General features: G+C 43.0%; 1 protein-coding gene across 1 annotated transcript; it reads left to right on the top strand.

The window, feature by feature from the left end:
- Window positions 1–6,205: 6,205 nt before the first annotated feature.
- On the top strand, window positions 6,206–8,493 carry LOC119287554 (B3 domain-containing protein Os06g0194400-like). Its single transcript, XM_037567118.1, has 5 exons — window positions 6,206–6,438; window positions 6,524–6,790; window positions 6,894–7,109; window positions 7,516–7,627; window positions 8,270–8,493. Exons 1-4 carry the CDS (start codon window positions 6,292–6,294, stop codon window positions 7,585–7,587), a joined length of 702 nt encoding a protein of 233 aa, XP_037423015.1. The 5' UTR covers window positions 6,206–6,291; the 3' UTR covers window positions 7,588–7,627; window positions 8,270–8,493.
- Window positions 8,494–10,496: the final 2,003 nt, after the last annotated feature.

The raw sequence follows: 10,496 nt of genomic DNA, 5'->3' as shown, positions 1-10,496 counted from the left end.
CTAAGTGTTATTTTTGACCTCAAATTGCATATAAATCAAATACTAGCACATATATATATAATTCCTCCCAAATTATTAAACTCAAAAATCAATCACTATATGAACCATTGCAAGAGCTAATCTAGCAATGAGAGATGAAAGGACAAAGTTGCTAACCTTTGTGGTCATTTGAATGGATGGGGGCCCTCAAATCTTGACAAATTTTGGGCAAAATGTGTGATGAGCTTGAGAGGAAGAGGGAAAGAACAGAGAGGAGAGGGGAAAGGGGAAGAACAGAGCGAGCTCGGGTGGACGAAGGGTGTATGTAGGACGACCTTACCGGTTCGTGATACGACCCGGTACTAAAGGTGCTGGAGGGGCCCCGGACTGACAACATCCTGCCACCACTCACTTTAGTACCGGTTTGTGGCACGAATCGGTGCTAAAGGTTCACCACGAACCGGTACTAATGATGTCCGCCCGCCTAGCCGTTCGATACGGCACTAATGGACACATTAGTGCCGGCTCAAATTCAAACCGGCACTAATGTGCTTCACATTTGACCCTTTTTCTACTAGTGAATGTTCCTACTTTCTTGAATGTTTGTATTGGCTGAAGAATTGTTCCAGTAAACAGAGTGTGTGTGCAAAATCGGACAGAACTGGTAGAAATGCACTGAATTGAACTGTTGTGATATAAGGTTGTCAATTTGAAAGCATATAATAGGTGTTGTTAATTAAAGAGGATAGCACCTGCTATTGACAATTTGTGAGCATGTCCTTCCAAGAATAAAATGATTTCAAAGTCATAATGTCTGCTTTGGCTACTGAATGTAAATGGGCATGCATACAGAAATTGCAGGTGCATTGAACAAAATAGATGCCAACCCAGGGAGTATATCTCTGAAATGCATGAAAAAGCTGATTGATCAACTAGAACCTAAACTTAACTGAATGGCCAAATTTCACAAAACCATGCTTGTTTGTGCTCTCATTCAAGTAAAGAGCACATGGTTGCCCAAAAACAGTAGCACTTCACCACGACCCAGTAAATAGATCATCTGTAATTGGTCCTTGGAAATTGAATTAAATAAGTAAGTATTTATAAGAATAATTTCCATCCCCTAAATTTCTAGACTAATTATATGGGCAAGATTACCATCAAAAGTTGAGTAAAGCTAAGATTGTCCTTGTAATCTTGAGACTCCTTCATATTGTCCTTGTAAACTATGCAACTTGTCCAACCTCTTGTTTCTTCTAATGAAAGAAAAATTGAGGGTTATGAGAATTAATGGGCAGAATATTAACATTGAAAAGACAATAGTTATTTAGAAACATACCTCTTCCTCGAACTGTGATGTAGTTTTGTTCTCTCTCTTTTTCCTAGCCTTTTGCTTCATCTCAACCCAATTTCTTTTTCATTTAGCACTTTTTGTTTCGATATCCTTTTTCTTTAGGCGTGCATTAGCCAAGTCATTTGGTGGGCTAGCATTTGTGGGAATAGTACATGGGTACCCAGATGTGCTTGTACATGCACTAATTTTTTCTTCAATCTGCTTACCAAGCATGTCAAGTGTGCTATCTACTAACACGATGCATTCTTGAAAGTTGGATGCTCGATGTGCCAAATTTTGAAATTTGAGGGACATATATCGGTAGCCAAGAATGGCATCCATATTTGGATTTGCGATTATATTTCTTCCCATGTTGTCTTGTACAGTTCCGCTTTGTGCTTCTCGTGACCATCGCTTTAACACATAATGTGCCGGTAGTGACTTGAATTCATCAAATCAAGAATTTTCAGGGCATGGCCACATAATATCCCAATTCTATCAAACTGCCGGCAGCTGCACTCAACTATTTGCTTCAAAGGATCGCCGATAACTTTATACTCCTCCTCATAGGTAAAATCTCCAACAAGATATTCATTACAACCATCCAATGCTTTGGTACAAGCTGATAAGGATATTTCATATTCTCCTTGAAAAGCTTCAAATATACATGGTGTGTACAACTTGCTAGCTTGCACCAAATAGGTGGTGGTCTCTTCATAAATAATTTAGGAAACTTTTTCCTTGATTCAAATTCTGAATTCAGTTCATTAATCCTTTTCCCTTGCACAACCCTTTCAAAATGCTTAAAGAACCGGATGATATCAAAATCAGATTTGAAATGGATTTTCAATTCATTGTTCAAACTCTCACTCAATTGTGTACTTCTCATTCCTAATGTGAAGGTGTACTTCATATAACATTCAACCCATTTTTCTTTTAACTTATATATCCTATCCAACCAGGTTTGCTTACTCACCTTTTTCCTCATGAGGTCAAACTTCTGTTCAAATTCTGCAATGTCTTCATACTCAAACATGCACGCGCTAAAATCAGATAGAATACTTGTGTCTTCATCCTCCTCTTCATTCTTCTCTTCATTTTTCTCTTTCTTCTTCCCTTTTTTCTTCCCCCTTTTCTTCTCTTTTTTCTTCTCTTCATTCAGCTCTTCATCCTTCTCTTCACGTAGATGTTTGACAGCATTTTGCATAATGTGAAAGGTGCATAATCCATGCCATGCTTCTGTAAACACTTCCCCAACTATCTTTCCCATTGCAACATCTTGATCAGTATAGAATGTTTTAGGCCCCTTTCCTTTATGAGCTATTAGAAAGGCCTCAAACAACCACTTGAAGGATGCAAATGTTTCATCATACATGAGAGAAGCACCAAAAACTACAGTTTCTCTAAAATGGTTGAAACCGACAAACACACCAAAGGGTCTGCTCTCCTTATTTGTTCCAAAAGTAGTGTCAAAACTGACAACATCACCAAAATGTGCATAGTCCATGATCATCTTTGCATCGGCCCAAAATATGTTTGCTATTTGTTCTTCACAATCCATTTGCAATGCATATTGGAATGACGGGTTTTCAGCAATTTTGTCTTGAAAATATTTAAGCATGCTACCTGCTTGACCATATGCCATTTCTCGTTGGCGCTTGGTACGCAAGTAGTTCTTGTGATCACGGAGGGTATAACTAAGATTGAGTGATCCACCAACTTGGCGACTAGCCAATTCATGTGCAGCTTTTGGCCCAATTCCTGCATCATCCGCCGTTTCAATTTCAAATGCTTGCAACTCTGAAATTTTCCTTTGTGATACCATTAGGTGTAAGGTTTCTGGCAGGTGTAGTGTGTGATTGTGTTCCAAAACCAACTCAGACACTTTCAGATTTTCCTTCTTTCGATCCATTTTAAGATTCATGTAGACTTGACAATCGGTTCTAGTTTCAGCTCGAGGGCACTTTGTTAAATAATCCCTTTTGTCTTGTGTTCGATGACCTTCATTTGCGCAAACAAATCTACATGATGTAACCATGCCATCTATTGGCCTCTTGTTTGTATACCTTTTTCTGACCTCGAATCCTTTTTGTCCACTGTAGGTAAGCCAAAATGCCCATGCCTCATCTGAATTCTAAATTCCATGCCAATATGAGGTACCAAACTAGGCAATACAACTCTGTAATGTAAATGACATGAACATTAGACTTGTGAAAGTGCATAGAAAATATTGAGACTTATAGTCACTGGAAAAAGATTTCCATAAGAGGATAAACAAAGAATAGCGTAATTGGGGATACGAATAAAATCAAGAAAAATTAGTATACTTGGGATAAGAAAATTTACTTATTAGAATTAGAATCATGGTGCACTGTATCAGCCTCTTCTTCCCTCTCAGTTGCTTCTTCCATCAGGAAAAGAATGCTTGATCGGAGTTCAGCAGACTGCTTCTTTCATCAGAAAAAGGGATGCCTAATCCGAGTTTAGCAGGATACTTCTTCCATCACAAAAAGGGAAATTTGATCAAGCTCTAAAGTAATATGATGGTCGAAGTTCAATCAATTTCAGAAAAAGGGATGCCCGATCCAAGTTTAGCAGGCTACTTCTTCCATCTGAAAGAACTATGGAGACTTACGTGAGATCGAGGAGCAGAGCAGCCGGTCGGGCGCCAGGGATCTCCTTCCGATCAACTTTGGCGCTGTTTCTATACTGCTGGCGCCTTTTTCTGTGGCCTCTCGCGCCTTTTTCCCTGGCTTCCCTCGCTTTCTTCTCGCTAGCGTCAAACTGGGCCGATGGGCCGCGTATTTCCACTTCCATCTGAGTGGAAAGCTGGAACAGGTTGTAGTTACTGCTAGTATCGTTGGATGCCTGATGGACGGTGCAGCGGGAACGACGTCCCTCGGTAGTAGAACGAACTAAGTCAGAGGATCTCGTTCCCATTTTAGCCTAATATGCATGTGAGCAAGTGATTATCTGCTGCTAAAATGTTGTATTTTAATGTGTTGGCCCTCCCCAATACAGTTTAACAGCCCTCGGCCCCCTCATTTGATTTTTCTGGCTCTGCCACTGCTCCCAGGGTCAGTTTTTATCTTGTTCTGGTCTATGTAGCCTTTGGTGGCTGTCATTGTTGTTGATCTAGTTTAAGTTTTGCGGATATTTGGTCTTGTCTGCCACGTGCAACCATTTAGAACTCTAGTTTATTTCGGCCTATTTTTTTCTTGATCAAGACACGCATCTGGACATGAGGCTCATTTGTGGTTTCATTAGCACTAGCAAATATGCCCGTGCGTTGCAACAGGAGAGAAATAATTAGATTATGTCGATTATGCTAGGATGAGATAAGGACTTTTAAAATGTCATTTCATAAACTACATCTGAATCATGTCATGATGAGAAAAGTGTGATAGTCTCATCATGACTTGATTTCCTATAACATCACAACGAAATAATTTTGGCTAAGCAAAATGCATTGATGGACTCTGCCTAGTTAGATTAATGAATGATGTGTCTCGTCTTGACCTAGCATCGCGGTGTTTTCCATGACCAGTAAAACCGTGGTACCAGAAAAACATAGCTATGTATCGAGGCAAATTAGACATTTAGTTATTTTTATATAGTTTACAAAAACTAACCCATATGAATTTGTGTCAATTTTTTTGGGATCAGTGCTGTACATAACACGTAAACCATTTTTTACCCGACGCGCGATGGATTCAATAAAATCATATAACAACCTCTATAGATCCCCTAAAAACACCTCTATGTAAGCGATGGTTCGTTTTGTTCGTTATTTACGGATCTATTTCAATGGATCCGTTTGATATTTTGTGAATATTTTCTAAACTTTTATGGATTTTTTTCAGATTCCCAAAAATGTTTTGAATACACAATCATTTTTTAAAAATCACGAACATTTTTATTTCATGAATATCTTTCCAAAATCGTGAATTTTTTATAATATGTGAACAATTTTTTAAATCACGAACATTTTATGATTTCAAACATTTTATGATTTCTCGATTTGTTTCTCAAAACTTGCATGGGCCGGCCCATGAACGCGTCCCAGGCATGGGCCATCATTCAGTTTCCTTCATAAATTTCATGATAAAGCAGGAGTATTGATGATTATCACTTGCTGCTAAATGCGTATTTATTTTCATGGGTTAGCCCTTTCTACTAACATTGTTTAACAACATTTGAGGCCTTTGATACAAATAGAAGGACAATGTGTGCTTTCGGTGCCACTTATGTTCTTGGGGTAGTACATGTTTTATTTTTACGTGGTAGTTTTTCTAAAATTGTGAAAATTATTTATGTGCTAGTTGGTTGGCGTGTGGAAGAAACAATGGGGTGTTCTTGTTAGCAGAGATGCCACACTTACGGATAGACTTTACAGATTTATGGTTGTGGATGGATGTGTCGATATATTAGGAAAAGAGTAGTCCAACGATGAAAATCAAGAAAATGATTGGTGATAGTGTTTGATATGACCAATCTGTAGTGAGCCGTTTGGCATGTATCATTTATTATTATTATTATGGTGTTTGGGTGGGTCTTTTTAACAATGTGATTGAAGAGCGTCTTTTAACTAATGCAAATACATGAGAAAGTTATTTGTGTTGCTGGACGCGTGTGTTATACTGATGCTCAATGTGTTATAGATGGCACTTTCTTTTTTATCAACATAGGGCCAACGTTCATGGATGATAACATAAGGCTTCGGAGATTTTTTTTGTTATGGTTGTTTTAGGGTTCTCTATGTGTTCGTGATCCTTTGTGTTTGTGTTTCAGTGTGCTTGTAAGGGTCAACTACTTTATACTGTGATTTGAATGAAAAAATTCTCAAAAAACATAGGGCCAACGAGAAGAGACGAGTATAGGGTAGAGGGCCACGTCACTTTTCCCCTTCCCTGCTCAGTCCAGCTCTCCTCCCAAACAGAGCAGCGCCGGAGGGGAGGAAGGGGAATCAGGAAGGGGCAATGGCGGAATCGAACTCGTACGAGGAGCAGCGCCGGAGGCAGATTGAGGAGAACCGCCGGAAGCTGGAGGAGCTCCGCCTGCACCATCTCTCCGCCGCCGTCCGCGAGGCCGCCGCCAGGCCCAAGCCCAACCCCAAGCCCAGGCCGGTTCGTCAGATCCTCTCCCTTCTTCTTCCTTGCCTCCGGTCTCCCATTTCCCTTTTCTCCCCTACTTATATGACTGCTGCCGCAGAAGCGCAAGGCCCCGGAGCCCGGCGAGCTCCGACGGTCCGGCCGCGTCGCCGGCCTCCCGGAGCAGCCCAGCTACCTCGAGGGCGCAGGGCAGCGCGACTACCGTGGAGTGTACGAGGCATACGCTGTTTGGAAAGGACCGACCGAGGAGGAGAGAGCCGGCGCCATCGCCAAGGCGGAGGAGCTCCAGCGCCGGATCCACCGCATCCGCTGCCCCGCCTTCGTCAAGCCCATGACCCACAACTGCGCCAGCAAGGCAGCCGAGATGGTACAGTATTGTATCAAGAAAACTCGCACTGGGTGTGAGGCAATGTGGTTCTTGGATCGGATTGGATTTTGATTTGGTGGGTTATATATATGCATCATGACAGAAAATCCCCAAGCACTTCAGTGAATATCTCCTGGCGCACGATGAGGGAGTCGTCTTGGTGGACGAGGCGGATGACGAGTTCCACATGATGTACAATGCCCACAGACAGGGCAGACACTACTATTTCCACAAGGGGTGGAGAGGATTTGCCGCCAACCATGACCTTGCCGTTGGCGATTGCTTGGTTTTCCACATGACAGAGAGGGCAAAGTTCAAGGTGAGATTCAGCATCTCCTCCATTCCATGGATAAATTCGCCCGACTTTTTACTTTTAGGAACTCCACATTCAGTACCAGTGCATATATAACTTTGTAAGGTGATATCCATAATCGGAAGTTTGAAACTAGTGAGCTGTGTCTACTTATTCATATATGGGAAATTGGGCCTGTTTGGAAAACTGCCAATTAATTCTACACAGAGTTTGCAGGAAATGATGTTATTGCTCAGCATCCCTACAGTATAAACCTTCATTCCAACCAGATCTAAAGGGCCTCTCATTATTATTTCATTCATAAGCCTTTAATTGTCCAGTCATATCTTTTTACATAATGGAAGGGATTCTTTTAAGGCCTAATCCTGAGGAGGTCGTTTTATCTCAACGCTAAGTGCATATTGTGATGCAGGTCTACATTTTTAGAGCAAACCCAGACTATGAAAGCGACCAAACTTCTGATGACTCTGAGGATGAAGAGTAATAAAGATGTGTGCTTCCAATACAATGTTCGATCGGAGCAGGTACTTTGTTCTTACCATTGTTTTCCTTCCTAGGTTGAATTTCTTTCCATCGTTCACTTAGGTTGAACCGTTGAAGTGTGCCTGAGTTAAATATTTCTTTATCTTTTGCTGAGGCATCGATTTCATGATTGGCCAAGCTCAGTTTGCGGACAAAAATAAAACATACAAACCCGCTTGCTTATGAGTTATGGCCAAACATAACTGTGTTTCCTGCACTGGAGTTGGATGTTTTCGCGAAACGCACTGCTAGTTTCTCCCATTTCCCTATTGGTTTGAGATTTCGAGCCTGGCAAGTGAAACTGCAACCTTATTTTGTTTCTTGCTTATGTGAGCCATGAAAATACACGGGGAACTGCAGTTTATTTACAAACGTTGGAGTTCTCACTGGCCAAACGCCCAAACTAACCGATTGACATATTAGATGCGCGTGTATAGAAATTGAAAACTGCCGGGAGTGTTTCTCGGTCAGTAGTAGCAGGTTGTCGTAGACCCGATGCTCTTCGCGAAGGTTCTGCCTGTCTTACCTCAGTCGGCCCCCTTAGACTCAATCAGCAGCTCGGTAGTAGTAAATAGAATGCTCTCTTATATGGTTCTGATTTATCCGTATAGATGCTAACATGCCAAATGTGTCTTTTGTTGCAGTTTCTAGGAGAAGGATGTCACGCTCTTGGCTGATGTTGGAGTTGGCTACCGCGATTTTGTGTTGGTTGCGTGTCGCATACTCGGACCCTACCAGTGTGGCAGACCTGCATTATAACATAGGTTAGATGGGATTAGTAGGTAGTGCAGACCTTGTGTTGGTTGAACTAAATGGTTGTAGTCTGATGATGGTCTCGAGTGCATTCTTTCGTGGCTGTTCCTGTTTATTTTTGGCTTGGGTTTGATGGTTGCAAGATGGTGATGCGAACACAACGTTGTTTCGTTTGGTGGCTAATGGGCGCAGGGCTAAGGATTTTATCCCTGCCCGGCTATTAGCCTGACATAGCTTGCCAAAGTTTTGCTTTGAAGTTCGCTCGCCTCGTGGCATTGCCATGGAGGTTCTCACTGCTCTTGCCATCAAAGTGGAGGATCTGAGTGTTATAAGCTCGATGCCTGGTTGCACCCCTCTACAGAAGGCTCTTGATTTATGCGGATGATGTTGTGTTGTTTATTAGACCTTCGAGAATGGATCTAGTATTTGTGGGGAGGCTCTTCGGATTTTCGAACAGGCTTCAGGGTTGAATATTAATTCTTGAAGACAAGATCGGTCAGGGATTAGTTGTTGCTGCCCTGCCCTGGAAGATGGACGATTTCCCATGCAAGATAGATCCCAGTGGCAGCCGATTGATGACAAATTGCTGAAGCTCCTGAAGCTCATGCCTGGTTGGCAGCGTGGGCGCCTCACTCTGATCAATTCGGTGATTCATGCGCGACCTACACATCATCTTCGAATACCTTATGATATGCAATTGAAACAAGTCTTTGCGAATGGAAAAAAGGTTTGGTGGCCGCGGCCCCAAAGTGGGCTCTTGACCGTGTGGACAAGGAGGGCTGCAGGGCGTTTTTGTGGGCTGGTTCTGATGACATTCATAGCGGGAACTGTCCCGATGGCTTGGCGCAAAGTCTTCAGGCCAAGGTGTCTTGGTGGCTTGGGAGGAGTAATTGACTTGAACTTGCAGAGTCTGGTATTCCGACTGCGATGGCCGATGGGCTTGGTTGATTGAAGTGCGCAAATCTGGCTAGGTCTTGGCAAGGGTTGCCCATGGCCTTATTCTGCAGTTTGTTTCATTGGAAGTTAGGTTCTGGTGACAATGTCCTCTTCTGGGGAGGACGCTCCTCTGCCGTGCGCTACGTGCCGTTGGGCCACTGACATGTGGGCCAGGTTCCCAAAAGGCCCACATGTCAGTGACAGAACGGCAGGCTGCCGTACGTCAGAGGATCCTCATCCCTCTTCTGGAAGTATCGCTGAATCAATGGTGAGATGCGCCAATGATATTGCTCTGATCGTCACGGCACAGGTCAATGCTAGGGTGCGCAACAGGAGGACGGTTAGGGAGGCGGCACATTCGCATTTCTGGATGTGCCAAATGAGCTCCCTACCGATGGCTTGGTGCACTTCATTCAGTTATGGGATTCAGGCGATTCCTGGGGTGCAGGCCGAGGCGCTCTGGAAGTGGAGGAGCAGCGCTACTTATTCATTCGCCTCTGCTTACCAGATACTCAACGAGGGGCCCAACAAATTTGCTTCTGCCAAGGCTATTTGGAAATCTTGGGCGCCGCTTAACTGTAAAAACTTTACTTCACCTGCGCTTCGCTACCGTCTCCGGACCTCTGATCGTCGGCTGAGAAGAGGGCTGGAGGAACATCCATCCTTCTTCATGCTTCCTGTGCAACCAAGAGGAAGGCACCACTGATCATATTTTGATGCAATGTGTTTGTGCAAGGTAGGTGCGGTTTGACTGTTTGCAGGCTACACAGCTGGATAGATAGTTGTCTAGTTTCTACGATGGCTGATAATCTGGAGGACTGGTGGTGCATCTGGTACCCGTGAGAGTACAAATATGTGCTCAAACCTAGAACCCAAATGGTGAATAACCAGGGGATCTCCGAGCTGGTTCTACCTTGTGGACATCTGGAAAGCATGGCTCCTACAAGTCCAGTTTCTGGGGGTGTCGCCTCAAGCAATACAACAAACTCCATGTACGTATGGTGTCATAATCAAAGCCTATCATGCACCTTGGTTATATCTGTTTCTCTTTTTTGTTGCTGCTAATATCAGTGCCAATTTCTCGGTCATATCTGAAAATAAGATAAGGTGTTGTGGAAAGCGAGCAGGGCGATTGGCCCACGGCTCATTGCGCTCATCTCTTTCCTCTACAAGAAAAGTTCT

This window comes from Triticum dicoccoides, chromosome 4A, assembly GCF_002162155.2.
Source record: "Triticum dicoccoides isolate Atlit2015 ecotype Zavitan chromosome 4A, WEW_v2.0, whole genome shotgun sequence".
Lineage (NCBI taxonomy): Eukaryota > Viridiplantae > Streptophyta > Magnoliopsida > Poales > Poaceae > Triticum > Triticum dicoccoides.
This window is presented reverse-complemented; position numbering and strand designations above follow the sequence as displayed.